This window comes from Microcaecilia unicolor, chromosome 1, assembly GCF_901765095.1.
Source record: "Microcaecilia unicolor chromosome 1, aMicUni1.1, whole genome shotgun sequence".
NCBI lineage: Eukaryota > Metazoa > Chordata > Amphibia > Gymnophiona > Siphonopidae > Microcaecilia > Microcaecilia unicolor.
The window spans coordinates 504614136-504631772 of NC_044031.1; the positions used below are offsets into that span (position 1 = coordinate 504614136).

General features: G+C 42.8%; 1 protein-coding gene across 6 annotated transcripts in view; it reads left to right on the forward strand.

Moving 5' to 3' along the window:
* The window catches only part of YTHDF3 (YTH N6-methyladenosine RNA binding protein 3), a 110180-nt gene that overhangs the window by 84782 nt on the left and 7761 nt on the right, over window positions 1-17637 (forward strand). For 3 of the 6 annotated variants that reach the window (XM_030215024.1, XM_030215031.1, XM_030214995.1), the window contains one exon: window positions 13415-13512. The exons of 1 other annotated variant lie outside the window; for it this stretch is intronic. In XM_030215024.1, coding sequence (XP_030070884.1) covers window positions 13415-13477 — 63 coding nt within the window. In that variant the 3' untranslated portion in view covers window positions 13478-13512. Of the gene's footprint in view, window positions 1-13414; window positions 13514-15919; window positions 16025-17637 lie in introns of those variants that run through there. 2 more of the 6 variants (XR_003943392.1, XM_030215007.1) reach the window with 2 other exon arrangements.

Here is a 17637-nt window from a genome sequence, read left to right on the forward strand (position 1 = left end):
TTCTTCCCTCCATTTTGCCTTCCCCATTCCACCTAAATACCTCTCGCCTTCATGGCCACACCTCTCCTACACTCCTCCGCTCTCTTTTACTCCTTCTCTTACTCTCAGCCGGTGACATCAATCCCAATCCTGGCCCTCCTCACCAACTATTATCCCAACTCTATAGATCTAACCGCAACCTCTCTAACCTCATCTCTATTCCTCTGCTCCCCTCCTCTTCTCTGCCCTTCTCTTGCGCCCCTATGGAATGCCCGCTCTATCTGTAACAAACTCCCCTATATCCAGGACCCTCTTATCTACGGTCACCTCCATCTGCTCACCATAACAGAAACATGGCTCTGCCCTGATGACTCTGCTTCAGTTGCAGCCCTGTGCCATGGCGGTTATCTTTTTTCACATACTCCTCGCCCTGCTGGTCGCGGGGGCGGTGTTGGACTACTTCTCTCTCCCTCCTCCAGATTTCAACCCCTTCTTCCACCTCAATCTCACTGTTTTTCCTCCTTTGAAGTCCACTCTATCCGCCTTTTCTCTCCTCTGCCTCTTCGAATAGCGGTCATTTATCGTCCCCCTGATAAGTCCCTTTCATCCTTTCTCAGGTCTTTGATGCTGGCTTGCCTTCTTCCATGATCCTTCCTCCCCCTCTCTCAGACTTGGTGACTTTAATATTCCTGCTAATGATCCTTCTAACTCTTATATTCCAAGTTACTCGCTTTAACATCCTCCTTTAATCTCCAGCTATGCTCCACCTCCCCCACTCATCAAAATGGTCACTGTCTTGATCTTATCTTCTCCTCTTAACTGTTCACCCTCTAGTTTCCTTGCCTCTGATCTTCCCCTCTCTGATCACCATCTTATAACTTTCACACTTAAATCTCCTCCCTCCCAGTCCTGTCCCTATCTTATCTAATTATCTAGGGATCTTCATGGTATTGACCCTTCATCTCTATCCTCCATGTTTCAAACCTCATCTCGACTGTGGCACCATCCACGTCTGTCAACGAGGCTGTTCTTCTTACAACAATATTCTATCATCTGCCTTAGACACTCTTGCACCTTGATGACCCCGCCCTATAAGGCGTACAAAACCCCAACCTTGGCTGACTTCTAATATCCGCTACCTACGTTCCTGTACCCGCTCCGCGGAAACGCCTCTGGCGGAAATCTCGGGCCCTTGCTGATTTCTTACACTTTAAGTTCATGCTGCCTCCTTCCAATCTGCTGTTTTACGCGCCAAACAGGATTATTATATCCAACTGACTAACTCTCTTGGCGCTAACCCTCGACTTCTCTTCACACGTTGAACTCTCTCCTCAAGGTGCCCCTTCCCCCAACTCCCCCTTCACTATCTCCTCAGACCCTTGCTGAATTCTTTTACGACAGGTTCAAAAGATAAACCTTGCATTCTCTACTTCGCCACCTTTCCCTCCACTAGTCCGTTCCCCTCTCTCTCCTTCCCTCATTCCCTTTCCTCCTTTCCTGAAGTTACTATTGAGGAAACTACACTTCTCCTTTCTTCCTCAAAATGGACCACCTGTTCCTCTGAGCCCATTCCCACCCACCTTCTTAATGCATCTCTCCTGCTCTTACTCCTTTTATCTGTCACATTCTCAACCTCTCACTTTCCACTGACGCCTGGCCCTGCTGCCTTTAAAACATTCTGTGGTCACACCTCTGCTTAAGAAGCCTTCACTCGACCCTACTTGTCCCTCTAATTACCGACCCATCTCCTTCCTTCCATTTCTTCCAAATTACTTGAGCGTGCTGTTCAACCGCCGCTGCCTTGATTTTCTCTCCTCACATGCTATTCTTGACCCCATTACAATCTGGTTTTCGCCCTCATCCACTCAACCGAAACTGCGCTTACTAAAGTCTCAATGACCTATTACTGGCTAAATCCAGAGGTCAATATTCCATCTCATTCTTCTTGATCTTTCCGCTGCTTTTGACACTGTCGATCACAGCATACTTCTCGACACCCTGTCCTCACTTGGATTCCAGGGCTCTGTCCTTTCCTGGTTCTCTTCCGACCTCTCCCTCCGCACCTTTAGTGTTCACTCTGGTGGATCCTCTTCTACTTCTATTCCTCTGCCTGTCGGCGTACCTCAGGGTTCTGTTCTTGGTCCCCTCCTCTTTTCTGTCTACACTTCTTCCCTTGGTTCATTAATCTCATCCCATGGCTTTTCCTACCATCTCTATGCTGATGACTCCCAAATCTATCTTTCTACCCCTGATATCTCACCTTGCATCCAAACCAAAGTTTCAGCGTGCTTGTCTGACATTGCTGTCTGGATGTCTCAACACCACCTGAAATTAAACATGACCAAAACCGAGCTTCTCATTTTTTCCCCCCCAAACCCACCTCCCCACTCCCCCCGTTTTCTATTCTGTTGATGGCTCTCTCATTCTCCCTGTCTCCTCAGCTCGAAACCTTGGGTCATCTTTGACTCTTCTGTCTCCTTCTCTGCTCATATCAGCAGATCGCCAAGACCTGTCGTTTTTCTTTACAACATCCGTAAAATCCGCCCCTTTCTTTCCGAGCACTCTACCAAAACCCTCATCCACACCCTTGTCACCTCTCGCTTAGACTACTGCAATCTGCTTCTTGCTGGCCTCCCACTTAGTCACCTCTCCCCTCTCCATTCGGTTCAAAACTCTGCTGCCGTGTCGTCTTCCGCCAGGGTCGCTTTACTCATACTACCCCTCTCCTCAAGTCGCTTCACTGGCTCCCTATCCGTTTCGCATCCTGTTCAAACTTCTTCTACTAACCTATAAATGTACTCATTCTGCTGCTCCCCAGTGTCTCTCCACACTCGTCCTTCCCTACACCCCTCTCGTGCACTCCGCTCCATGGATAAATCCTTCTTATCTGTTCCCTTCTCCACTACTGCCAACTCCAGACTTTGCACCTTCTGTCTCGCTGCACCCTACGCCTGGAATAAACTTCCTGAGCCCCTACGTCTTGCCCCATCCTTGGCCACCTTTAAATCTAGACTGAAAGCCCACCTCTTTAACATTGCTTTTAACTCGTAACCACTTGTAACCACTTGCCTCCACCTACCCTCCTCTCCTCCTTCCTGTACACATTAATTGATTTGATTTGCTTACTTTATTTTTGTCTATTAGATTGTAAGCTCTTTGAGCAGGGACTGTCTTTCTTCTATGTTTGTGCAGCGCTGCGTACGCCTTGTAGCGCTATAGAAATGCTAAATAGTAGTAGTAGTAATGACACAGCTAAGGGAAGAGGGATTATTGGAAGCGCAGAGCAGATTTGTTCTCTTGACCATCCCTCCTAGTAAAAAAAACTGTATCTTGCAGTTTTGGGCAGGGTCAATGCCGCCGCCAACCAGTCATGGCACTATCTGATGAAAGACATGGCAGTGTGGTTGAATTACAATACACATTGACGCCTACAGGCAGACACAAGATATATCGAGAAATCTGGCAAAAATATTCTCAGCTATATGGTAAAAGGGACCTCCAGTAGATATGAATTCCACAGCTTAGGAGATAGTAAGTCTAGGGCAATACCAAGTACCTGAAGAAGGGGGGGAGGGGGAATAAAAGGAGGAGAAGAGAGGGGGGTCTCAGAGGGAGAAAAACAAGAAAAGGAGGACGATGCACAAGGAAGCGCAGTTGTACGGATAATATACATGTGTTGTTCTGTTATAAACAATGTGATTTATGGTTTAATCTGTTAATTGACCAGTGGATATCTTCAATGTTGAGTTGTTGACCTTTTGGAGAGCATCATCCTTCAATAAAGATATTTAAAAAAAAAAACTCCTTTTGTCATAAACACATATATCCCATCGCTTGATAAAGGGCGTAACAACATTGACTTTGTATGAACTTATTGTCTGGTGGGATTTAAAACTATGAGAATGTAGTAATTCAATATTGTTCACAGTTTGTGGTGTAACCCAGTATGATATAAAGATAGAAACAGTGGACTGAGAGTTTGATAAGCAAGAGTGTGTGAAGTGAGTATGAGGAGTGTGATTTGCTGAGTGGATTTAAGTGAAATGATAAGCAGATGTATATGGTCTAATAAGTAGATGAATAAATAAATCTGCATTTATACATAGCTGTGTTGGTGACACATATCCTCCTACCAACTTTTTGTAGCCTTCTACCCTATGACACACATACCCAACATCTACCTTTCTTCAGCCCCCCCTCCCCCTTGGCATACGCCACCACATTCACCTTCTTGCAGCCCTCCATCCCTTTCTCATATCATAGACATGCGCACACACCTTTTTTCCAGTTCTCCCCCATACTCAACTTTTTCCAGCCCCCCCCCCCCCCCCCCCCCCCCCCCCCCCCACATACTCCATCCACCTTTTTTCTAGGCACCCCCTCCCTTCTCTCTTTGCCTACCTGCACATGCACTCCTAGAGCACAGCAAGAGAGAGGTGCTGCATTTCAGACTTTTTCCTCCTCCTCTGCCATCTTGTGCTTGACCGTTTCTTCGAGACATTCTATTTTGCTTGGGTGTGATAGCAATATTTTCTGATATGCAATTTTATAAAATCTTAGGTAGTCCTACTTCTTTCTCAATAAATTAATTTCCATTATTAGTTCATAGTGTATTTTGTGTTGAAATCTTTTGCTTGGCCTTTTCAGAGTTTGGCAGTTTGTTCAGCATGTTATCCTCTTACATCATGACACATGACTTTATACCTTGTGTAATATTTATAAATATGACTATGTACCTGTTCACTTTGCATGTGGAAATCTTCATTGAACCACATGTCATTGTGCACGAGGTCAAATGCTTTTGTGACTTTGGGCCAGCATCCAGTCTTGGTCTCTCAGGTGCAGGTGTAAATGAATGTGAAAATAAATTGTGCTTCTGCCCACGCTCCAACAAAACTCTGCCTTAAAACATTCCTACGCCAAATGTGCTTATCTTTTAACCATCGGGTAATTTTGTGAGTTCCTCATATGTGTGTGTGTATTGGAATCCAGGCCCAAGTCTCAGCCTGCCTGTCTGGCTCACCACCATCTGAAACTAAACCTGATTAAGACTGAGCTTCTTATCGTTCCCTCTAAACCCACCTCTCCTTTTTCCACATTCTCTGTCTCTCTGAATAACACTCTCATCCTCTCTGTCTCATCAGCTCGTAACCTTTGGGTCATCTGTGACTCCTCTCTTTTTCTGCACATATCCAACAGATTGCTAAAACCTGTCGTTTCTTTATCTATAACATTACCAAAACCCTTATGCACACCTACCACCTCTCACTTAGATTACTGCAACTTGCTTTTCACAGGTCTCCCACTAATCCATCTCTCTCCCTTCAATCTGCACAGCGTGTATAGTGCCAGTGTTGCTAGCTCATGTTAGCCCTCTCAAGTCACTTCATTGACTCCCTATGAGTTTCCCGCAAACAATTGAAACTCCTCTTATTGACTTACAAGTGCACTTATTCTGCAGCTCTTCAATACCTCTCCACGCTTATCTCTTCCTACACTCCTCGGGTAAGTCTCTTATCTATACCCTTCTCCTCACTGCCAATTCCAGACTCTGTTTCTTTTATCTTGCTGCACCATATGCCTGGAATAGACTTCCTGAATTAGTTACATCAAGCCCCATCTCTGGCCATCTTCAAATCTAGGCTAAAAGACCACCTTTTGGGGCCGCCTTCAACTCCTAACTCCTGTTCTCTTGTTCAGTACCCATGTCTGGTTTTTTTTCATTCCACCTTAAGTAATTCCCTTATCCCTTATTTGTCCTGTTTGTCTGTCTTGATTAGATTGTAAGCTCCGTCGAGCAAGGACTGTCTCCTGCATGTTCAGTGTACAGCGCTACATACGTCTATTAGAGCCATAGAAATGATGATTAGTAATAGTTTTTTTAGGGCATAGTTTGCTACCAGGTCTGATGAGGACACTCGGGAAGGAGAAATTTGGTCTTTCCTGCTTGTTTTTTTTTTTCCTTTACTCCCACCAGACAAGTCCCGAAACCCACTGTCTAATTTACCATTGTTTGAGGTGTTTTAAGCTTAGGTCAATTATTAAATCAATTCTTATGTCAACTGGTTTTTTCAATATTCTACTTTAGTATTTCCCTTAAATCTCCATAAGTTTCCCTGGTTTCAAGCTTCACAGAGATTGTGAAGGAGATTCACCAGTTCTTTATCAAAATACCGAGTGCTGGAGTTCAACAGCCTCTTTATAGGGAAGAGCACACAGTGCTTTATTCTGTGTCTGTCTTCTGGTTAACAGGCACAACCCACATTTACTGGTCTGGTCTGTTGAGCCTAAAAGAAAGAAAATTAGTAGGTAAGACCTAGTTTCTCCTTGCCTCCCAAGTTTTAATACCCACAAATATTTTTTTCTTTTGTACTACCTGTGAAGAAACAGCTGGTTTTTTTTTTCATAGCTCCGTGCTGTGTTTAACTCTTTAAGCTCAGTTGCATAGTACAGGAATTTCAGGTTAGTCTCACTGCCTTAAGTGCTGCATACCAAGAGCCAAGTCAGGTGGCGGGGAACAAGGACAACAGCTGTTTTTTCAATGATATCGGAAAGAGCTACAGATAGCAATGTGGAGGGAACAGGTGGCAAGGCAGAGTCAGGGGAGGTGCACCATGTCTGTTAATTGCCAGAATACCCAGAGCTCTTGCTCCCACCCAAGGCTGCAAAAGGCCTCAAAAGCCCCAGCCAAAGCTTTTGACAGTCTCCAGAAGAATGTAGACGCAGTAAACATAGCTGTTCCTGATGACCTATTAGTAGAAAAGATGCTAAATTTTTTCCAACCAATGTGTGACCCCCTTGTAACCTCTGGGCTCTCAAAATAGTCAGACAGACTACACCTTATAGTTGGAATCAATCCCACAGAATTACCTGCCAAGAGCAAAAAGTTAAGCTATCAGTTCCAGGAATTGCGTACAGAGGGAACTCTCCTCCCTTTTACAGGTGAAAGTGGTCTAACAGGTTCCACCAAGGGGAAAAAAGGAAGAGAGATTTTATTCCATGTGCTTCCTGGTCCCAGAGAAAATTGGGAGATTTTGTCCCCCCTAGACCTAAGGGCTCTAAGAAACCTCTGGCAAAACAAAAGTTCAGGATGCTTTTCCTGGGCACTCTACTTCTTATGATTCAGGAACAAGATTGGCTGTGCTGTCTGGATTTAAATGTTGTCTACACACACCTAAAGATATATCCCAGTCACAGGATGGTTCTGAAGATTTCTAGTAGGAAAACACTACTTCCATTTGGCCTCATCATCGGTTCCCATGGTCTTCACAAAGTGTTTAGCAGTAGTCACAGCGTTGCTACACAGACTGGTAGGGACACATGTTTCCCTACTTGAATGATTGGCTGGTTAAGAACATATCTGAGGAAAGGGCACAAGATCCATGCACAGAATACTTCTGCATACACATCCTAAGTTCATTCCTTTAAGGTAGTGTTGACGAAATCAAGGACTGCTTTATAGAGCAGTTGGTACAGGAGCCAATAAGAGAAGTAGAATTCTAGACCTGGTCCTTAGTGGAGTGCTTGATCTGGTACAGGAGGTAATGGTGATGGGCCAACTGATCATAATATGATCAGATTTGATATCTGCTTTGGAGTAATTACACACAGGAATCCAAAACGTTAACATTTAGCTTTAAAGGAGACTATGATAAAAATGAGAACAGTGAAAAAAAAAACTTACAGGAGCAGCTGCGAAGGTCAAAAATTTACATCAAGCATGGATGCTGTTCAAAAATACCATCCTGGAAGCCCAGGCCAAATATATTCCATGTATTAAAAAAAGGAGGAAGGAAGACCAAACGACATCTGGCATGGTTAAAAAGTGAGGTGAAGGAAGCTATTAGAGTTAAAAGAAAATCCTTCAGAAATGGAAGAAGGAACCAACTGAAAATAATAGAAATAGCATAGTGAATGACAAGTCAAATTCAAAGTGCTGATAAGGGAAGGCAAAGATGGACTTTGAAAAAAAAGGTTGCGTTAAAGGCAAAAACACATAGTAAACATTTTTTTTAGGTATATTAAAAGCAAGAAACTGGCAAAAGAATCAGTTGGGACTGCTAGATGACAGAGGGGTGAAAGGGGTATCAGGGAAGAAAAAGCCATAGTGGAGAGAATTAAATGAATTCTTTGCTTCGGTCTTCACCGAGGAAGATGTGAGAGAGCTACCGGTGCCAGAAATAGTATTCAAAGATGACGAGTTGGAGAAAGCTGAATGAATCTCTATAAACCTGGAGGATGTAATGGCGCAATTTGACAAATTGAAGAGTAGCAAATCTCCTGGACCAGATGGTATTCATCCCAGAGTACTGATAGAATTGAAAAATGAACTTGTGGAACTATTGCTTAGTAATATGTAATTTATCTTTAAAATCAAGCATGGTACCGGAAGATTAGAGGGTGACCAATGTAACACCCAATTTTTAAAAAAAAGGTTCCAGAGGAGATCCAGGAAATTATAGACCAGTGAGCCTGACGTCGGTGCCAGGCAAAATGGTAGAAACTATTATAAAAAACAAAATTAAAGAGCACATTCAAAAGCATGGGTTATGAGACAAAGCCAACATGGATTTTAGTGAAGGGAAATCGTAGCTCAATAATCTGTTACACATTTCTTTGAAGGGGTGAACAAACATGTAGATAAAGGCGAGCCAGTCGATATTGTGTATCTGGATTTTCAAAGGGGCGTTTGACAAAGTAGCTCATGAAAGACTCCAGAGGAAATTGGAGAGTCATGGATAGAATGGTACTGTCGTATTGTGGATTAAAACTGATTAAAAGAAAACATAGAGTGGGTTAACTGTAAGTATTTTCAATCGAGAGGGTAGATAGTGGGGTTCCCCATGGGTCTGTGCTGGGATCGCTGCTTTTAACATATTTATAAATGATCTAGAGATGGGAGTAAATAGTGAGGTAATTAAAATTTGCTGATGACACAAAGTTATTCAAAGTGGTTAATTCGCAAGAGGATTGTGAAAATGACAAGAGGACCATATGAGACTGGGAGACTGGGCATCTAAATGACAGGCATTAAGCACGCCTATAATTCGCATAATTGGGTAACACGATCCCACGTTGCCCGGTCCGGAGCTTGTAACTAGCTAAAAGTAGAGTTTGTGGTGCTCCACTGCACATGCACGAGTGCTTTCCCCCCCACAGCAAGAGCGCAGTTACCACAGTTATTTTCTACCGTGGTGAAGAGAGAGTGTTTTTATGCCATCTCCTCAATCGACTCAGTCTGGAAAGAACTTTTATGTAGTGCCTTCCAGCTTTATTTGCCTTATTTTCATGTTCCCGTTGCAGGTCCCTTTCTTTAACCCGTGTAATTCTTTAGTTTTTTCAGTTTAAAATTTTCTTTATTTTCTGTCATCATTCGACTGCATTAGGACTTCGACTGTGTTGGTCCCTTTCTTTTTCTGGTGCCTCGCCCTTTTTCTGGCATCATCAATTCGTTTGATTAGTTGTGGAAGTTTTTCCGTCCATGTCCATGAAAGTTCCCAGTAGCTTCAAGTACTGTACCTAGTGCAATCAAACCATCTCTGGCAAAGAAACCATTCTTGGTGTCTTAAATGTTTAGGGACCAATCGTAGCCCTGCTAACTCTGTTCTCTATCTTCAGATGAAGATGAGAATACAGGTGTCCCGAGAGGCTCAGCCCAAGAACATTTTTGGAGCCAGGTCCGATTTCTCAGCATGGAGATCAACATCGAGGTCTATTGCCGTGGCAATCTGCATTGATGTCAAGGACTGCGCTGAGCTTTGGGCGAAGGCCAAGAAGCATTGGTGTTGGTTGACCTTGGCACACGGTGCCTCGGAGCTCGGGATTTGGCTCCCGAGAAGCATTACGTCATAGCTCATTACTTCAGTTCTCAGAGTCCATGTGGAGGACTATTCTGGGTGCTGGATCTACTAATGTTTGTTTTAAACTACCCCAAATCCCATCTTCACCCCACTCAGCAACTGGAATTCATTGGAGCCCTGCTGTACACAGAAGGCTTGATCCTTTCTTCTGGAGCAGAGAGCAGACATTGTAGTCACACTGGTTTCTCAGGTTCAAGCCTCTCAGCAGGTCACGGCTTGGTAGATGTTGAGATTGTTGGGCCACATTTTGTCCACAGGATACATAACACCCATGACACATTCACATGAGGTCGCTCCAATGGACCCTGACTTCTCAGTGGTACCAAACCATGAGAAGTCTAGAAGATGTCATCAGAGTGTCCCCAGAGCTTGTTCATTCTCTTCTATGGTGGACCATTCACACCAGTTTGACTCTGGACTTCAAATTCCTCAGCTGCAAAAAGTGATGACCACGGATGCATCTCTTCTGGGTTGGGAAGCTCATGTTCCTTCGAGCCACTTATCTGGCAGGCAAGAACAGTTTGGCCTTGGCAGATCTAATTACCCTCTGAAGAACCATGGACTGTTTTCTGACCCTTATCACTCAGAATGAAGGATCTTTTCTGTATCCCAACCTTCAGTCTCTGGGCTTCACAGCCTGGATGTTGAGAGCCTAGAATTTGCTTCCTTGGGCCTTTTTGGAGGGTGTCTTCTGGGTCTTGCTGGCTTCCAGGAAAGATTCCATTAAGAGGTGTTATCCTTTTAAATGGAGGAGGTTTGCTGTCCGGTGTGAGGGCAAGGCCCTAGATCTCCTTTCTTGCGCTACACAGACCCTGCTTGAATACCTTCTACACATTTCCAAGTCTGGTCCGTATGAGTTCACTTTGGTACAATTAGTGCTTATTATCAACATGTAGAGGGTAATTCCATCTTTGGACAGCCTATAGTTGTTCGCTTCATGAGAAGTTTGCTTTTGTCAAAGCCCCCAGTCAAACCTCCGCCTGTGTCATGGGATCTCAATGTCATTCTCAATCTATGTGATGAAAGCTTCTTTTGAGCCACTGAATTCCTGTCATCTGAAGTACTACACCTGGAAGGTCATTTTCTTGGTGGCTGGTACTTCAGCTTGTAGAGTCAGTGAGCTTCATGCTCTAGTAATAGATGCAACTTATACTAAGTTTCATCACAACAGAGTAGTCCTGTGCACACACCCTTAGTTCCTGCCGAGGGTGGTGTCAGAGTTCCATCTGAGCCAGTCGATTGTCTTGCCAACATTTTTTCCCCGACTTCATGCCCATCCTGGCGAGAGCACCTTGCACACCTTGGACTGCATGCGAGCATTGGGCCTCTTACATGTAGCCCACTTCCCCACAGTTTGCCCAACTTTTTGTTTTCTTTTGATCCATCGGAAATGCACAATCTCTAATTGGCTGGCGGATTGCATTTCTTTCACTTATGCCCTAGCTGGGCTGACCCTGGAAGGTCATGTCAAGGCTCACATTGTCAGAGCCATGGCTGTGTTGTTAGCCCACTTGAGGTCAGCCTCCATTTAAGAAATTTGCAAGGCTATGACATTGTCTTCATTCTACACATTCACATCTCGTTACTGTTTTGAGCAGGATCAGCGACAGTCGGTTCAGGCAGATAATGTTGCAGAATCTGTTTAGGGTCTAGAATCCAACTCCACTCCCTTAGGCCCGTTTTATTCTCTTCCAGACTGTACTCTTAACTCAAGTTGTATACAGTTTCAGGATAATCTTAGTTATGTCCTCGCTGTTGCAAGGCCCAGTTGACCAATGTTTGTTGTTTTCAGTGAGCCTGGATACTAGGGATACCGCAGTTGTGAGAATTAATGGCCTGCTTGTCCTTGGAGAAAGCGAAGATACTTACCTGTAGCAGGTATTCGCCAAGGATGACAGGCCTTATATTCTTACAAACCCTCCTGCCTCCCCTTGAAGTTGTCTCCGTTTTTTTCTCTTTTTTTTTATAGCTGTAGTATCTAACCGCGCTCTCGCGTATAGTCGGTAGGGCAGCTCCCACGCTTCACAAAGCTCTATATTTTTTAGCTTGTTACAAGCTCCAGACCTAGCTATGCAGAATCATGTTACCCAATTGTGAGACTCTAAGGCCTGCTGTCCTCAGAGAATACCTGCTACAGGTAAATATCTTTGCTTTCTATAACACACATAGATTTTAGAAACGCCCACGACCCGTCTATATCACGGCCATGGCCACGACCCCGTTTCAATTATGTGACTTAGAATTTAGGGTTATCATGTTGTAGAATACACTTTAGACAGTCCTGCGCATAAATTCTAATTAGTGTCAATAATTAACTGGCAGTTATCGCCATTGATTGGCTTGTTAACTAATTAAGTTGTGCTGTATAGAATCTGGGATATATGTCTAAAGTGAAAGTGCACTGCATTCTTTGGACTTCAGGAGAGCCTTGGCCTTCAATTTACAGATGACTAAATCCCTTAGAAGGAACACCTAGTTTTTGATTCTTTTGACCCCTGTCAGTAAGTGCACATTATGCAATTGGCTAGCATCTGCATCTGCTTCTCTTACGCCCATGCAAGGCTGGTTCTGGAAGATCATGCCATGTTTCACAGTGTTAGAGCCATGGCTGCATTGGTAGCCCACTTGAGATCAGCCTCCATAAAAGAAATTTGCAGGACTGCAATGTGGTCATCAGTCCACACATTCACATTTCACTACTACCTGGAACATAATTCCAGATGCAACAGTCAATTTGGTCAGACAGTCCTTTATTTGGAGTTAAGAATACCACTCCACCCTGTAGACCCTTTTGTTTCTGTTCCAGACTGCCTAAAATTAAATAAATAAATTACAGATGGAAAGGTTATATTAGTTCTGTGTTCCACCTTGCTCATTGCAGGCCTTATTTTCTCCTTTTCATTTCAGACAGCCTGGAAACTAGGGATTCCTATTAGTGTGGCTATTTCATCCTCCTTGTCCTTGGAGTACTCAAAGTTATTCGCCTGTAGTAGGTGTTCTCCAAGGACAGCAGGATGAATATCCACACTGTCCTGCCCACTTCCCTTAGGAAGTGTCAGCTATAGTATTAGACTTGCTTGGCTCTAGGTGACGGCAGTGGGCAGGCAGGTGTGTGCATACGTGGTACGCCACTCTCAAAAGCTTCCAGACATTTCTGGAAAGTTGTTTCTGCACAGGGTTCCATCAGATGATGTTACCCATCAGTGTGGATATTCATCCTGCTGTCCTCTACATGTGAGTGAGCGAGGGATGGAATAGTTGAATTTACTCAAAGTAAGTCCGCAGTTGTTAGAAGTACTCTTTCCCTTTGCTCTTGACAAATAGATTAGAAATTGGCTGAAAATAACCAGTTGTGGATCAGCATTATATAACCATTTTATAGTACTGGAATTATCACGTCTGTCTTCATTTGAGTTGGATCAATCCTTCCAACAGCGATCAATTAATGACCTGAGTTATTAAGGAGCAGTAATTGACTAAAAGCTGTAGTATCCAACAGGGTATACCATCCAAACATACTGAGGGGGATTTGGTACTTACTAATTTTTTAACTTCCAATTTTTGTACTATTCCAGTTGTCACCATCAATTCCTCCTGCCTGCTATCCAACAGGAAACATTCCTTTCTATCCAGTGTAAACCTGCATGAACCTCCATCTGCTAACAATTCTCACGTATGTACCTGTCCTTAACTCTCTTTTCATCTGCTAGAAGAATATCTACAAATCTCAATAACTTTTGTTTAAAGTAGATTGCAAAATCAGTGCAGGTGGTAAACACTTCATTAGCATCTTTTGCTTTTCCATATTTATCAGCCCCCAATCTTTAACAATCTGGAATAATGTCTAGAATTTGTTTCTTCACAAGGCTGTATATCCAATGGCAAGTTGCCAACTAGTGTTTAAACATTAATGACTATGTCCTGCACGGAGTATTTGGTGCAGCTTTGACTGCCTTGCTGGGCTGACTGGATGGATCGTGTGGGTCTTTATCTGCCATCATTTTCTGTGTATCAATGCTTCAGGATCACACTTTCTTGTCACCTATACTCAAAATGCCAAACATTTTGGTATAATATTCTTAACTCCTCATGATAAAGAAATTTTTATTTTTATATCTGAGATGCTGTCCTCTTCTCCATAATCTGGGTTCACTTCACACGACTACTTATAGTCTGGGGCAGTGCATTTGGTCAAGTTATGCTGGCCAGCCTGCCTTTCTGACATTAAGAACATAAAATTTGCTGTAATGGGTCAGATCAACCAAGAGTTGCAAATCCAGGTTTCACGTACCTGCCAAACTCCCAAACAGTAGCAAAATTTCATGCTACCAACTCCAGGGATAAGCAGAGATGGGTAGTAAGAAAGTACTTGTAATTCGTAAGAGTACTTAAGTACAATTGGCAGCACTTTTACTTGTAACAAGTTACATTTAAGCTGTACTTTGTACTTAGTAACAAAAGTACAAATTTGAAAAATAGTTTTAAAAAAAGTTATTTTCCATTCCTTTTCTTCTCCTCCTCTACAGTCTTTCCAAGCGGTGTTAGGCGCTGTTTGCAGGTGATTGGGCCTGAACTTCAGGTCCCACAAACAGCTGAACTGGGACTGAAAGTTCGGGCCCAATCAGATGCAAGGCAGGGTCTGACATCACCTGGAAATCCTAGTCCCAGCGCTCTATAACTGCCCAGAACAGCTATTGATTGGCTATTACTTTGTTGTTGTCAGCCTCCTCAGCCTGAACTGCACCTTCACTGCATGCAGGGCCCGCTCCCTCTCCCCTCACCATGGCCCTGCAGCACAGTCTTGCTCCCTCTCTTCTGTTGCGCCTCTGCCAGGCTCACGCTAATAAACTACCATGGGGACCAGGCTGTCTGCAGTGCTGCTAGTGCTTCCTGCTCAGGGTGTTTTTTTTCTAGGAAGGACCGTGTGTGACCCCCCTGGATGTTTGCTCGTAAACATACTAGAGTTGGTCCAACTTGTTAAGAATACTTTTTACTTTGTAGTAAGGAAGTAGTTTTAAGAGCTGTACTTTATTACTTTTACTTGAAGTATTTTTTAGATAAGATTTTCTACTTTTACTTCACTACTTTTGAAGCAAGTACTTTTACTTTTTACTTAAGTACTTTTAAAAAGTAACGACCCCCATCTCTGGGAATAAGTAATGGCTTTCATCATGTCTCCCTTAATAGCAGTTTATGGATTTTTCTTCCAGTAACTTTTTTAAACCTTTTTTTAAACCAAGATATGACAACAGGTTTAACACATCCTGGCAGTGCGTTCCAGAGTTTTTGTTGAGTGGAAAAACAATATTTCTCCTATTTGTTTTAAAAGTATTACCATGTTATATCATCAAGAGAAATATTTAGAAATGAGGACACAGTATGTTAAGGGGAATGAAATATCAATTTGTCAATATTTAACCTTTCTGGTCAGAAGAGTATCAGAGTAGAATAGTATGTCATCTGAGTGTCAATCTCGGCCTTATAGAACTAACAGAAATTAGTGATGGTTTTATCCAACTTGTGATGTTTAACCAAGCTCTATAATGCATGGTGTGCCAGAAAATATATTCTGTTAGGCTGAGGGATATTCTTACACAACGTGTTCCCAGAAAGAGCAGCAGCTGGCATCAGATAACAAGTTTTTATTTATTTCTCCCAGATTTCTCTACACCAGAATGCAGTTGGCACTACTTGCTTTTTTAAGATTATGTAAAGTGGACTCTACATGACTCTCGAGTATCATTTGGCACACATCCATGGTGGTAGCAGTATAGCTAAATTCCTGAAACTAGTGTTCCCAAGGTCTAAGACAACATGCCAGTTGTAGCCATTTTAAAGATGGTAAAAAAAGGAAAGATTGTATTGATCTGAGTTGTTAAATGGATATAAGCTGTCCATCTTTTATTCCTTTTGGCATCCAGGACTCTCAATATACCATCTAATTAATCTTAAAAAAGGAAATTCACTAAGGTGTTTGGACAACAATTTTTTTTGTGTTGCACACAATATTCTAAGATTGCAGTGGGCAGAGTTCTTTAAATCAAAGCATTAACACAGAAATCTTCCTAATGCACCTACAGGAAGCAACTGCACTGCTGTCCTTGAATCCAGAGACAGCAGTACTAGGAGAGGATGAAGACGACAAATCAACAAGAAGAAGAGAGGGATGAAACAGTGCTGGCCAGGTACAGAATTCCTTCCTGTGAGTTCTTCTAATGATAATACCAGCACCAAGTCCTGGGTGAAAGTCTTTTTTGAAGGTCTTCTTCCTTTGGTCACTATTGGGACATAATGCTAAAAGGGCCCCAGTGAAGACGTGGAAAACAAGAGTGTTTATGCTGCTTCCAGGGAAGGGAAACATTGATGCATTACTAAAGACATGCAAGTTTGGATGCACCTTCAAAGCTGGACTCGGTGGCAGACTGGTTGGAAGTACTGTTTGTGGAAGTCTGTGCTGATTTGACTATTCGTCAGTGCTATATGACTAAAGAAAATACACTTGTCATCTCTTTTGAAGGGGGAAGAGAGGTGGTAGATAGTGTCATGAAAGAGGAACACTGCCTTACTCTGCATATCCTCCTCAGTAGTTGCTGCTCCTCAGTAGTTACTGGGTAAGTAGTTCTGTAGTAGTCTTGGCATCCTTTGCAGATGATGTCACGCTTGTTTCCACTAGTTCATCTGTAAAGAAACTTGGCTTCATAGACTTCACATATGCTTTGTTGCTGTTGGAGGCCCACCTGCATCTTGCTGCTACTGGATGTTCTCAGCTCCTTCCAGGTGGTTCCTATGCATTTCAACGCTGTCGGTTTTTGGTTTTGTTTTTGTTGATGTTGTTTTGCTTTTTTCATATCTTGGTCTTGATATTTTTTTTTTGGAGGGGGAGGGGGAGCTGCTCCTGAAGTTCATCAAGTTTTGCCTTATTCATTGCTTAACTTTTTGTTTTCATCTCTGCTTTAACAATTTGGTCTACAGATAACTAAGTTTTGTGTCCTTCCTTTTTACAATTAACTGATTGGGCATTTTCTCTACTAACTTGTCCTTTGACAAGCCTCTTTGTTCATCGTTAGAGATGCTGCTCTACTCTTAAGAGATTAGGCTTTTTTCCAGAACTCCTGAAAAGACAAGAATGAAATCCAGATTTAAAAACCAATCCTTTTTCTTTCTTATTCTGGTAATCACAGTTGGTGCTAGTAACTGTTAATATCTGTGAGCTTCTTCTTGAAACGCGAGTGGACTTTGGACTCTGACATGTTTTTTCATATATATTTGCTCAATTTGTAAACAAAACTTTTTTTTAGAGTTCAAGTAAAAAAAAGAAAGAAAGTTTTATATGATGGCTTATTGGTTGTTTCTATTTCTATAGCATGCAGAGTGGCTGTGGGGGCTTCCACAAGCAGTCCCAGAAGCCAAAACAAAAAAGCAAATGTGTCCCAGGCCAAAGGCTTGGTAGCACATCTATGGCCTGTGGGATGGATGTTCTCTCAAGTAAGACAGGCCTTCAGTCAAGGATGTATATGCCTTTTTATTATTTAAAATTTTTGGGATGCCCCAACAAGAAACTTGAAAGCAACATTATTCAGGCATGAATGTCCAGTTTAAGGGATATTTGGTGACTGGGGAATTGCTTCTGGAGCTCAGATGATGTGAGACCACAGCAAGTGCCTTTGGCTTTGTATTGGGGTGATTTGGAGGAGCACATCAAGGGCAATTGGTCCTTTTTTGTGTGTGTTTCCTGTCATTCATAAGCCTACAGAATGGTGCTATTCACCTCTGACCTATTCTCACATCTGTATTTAAA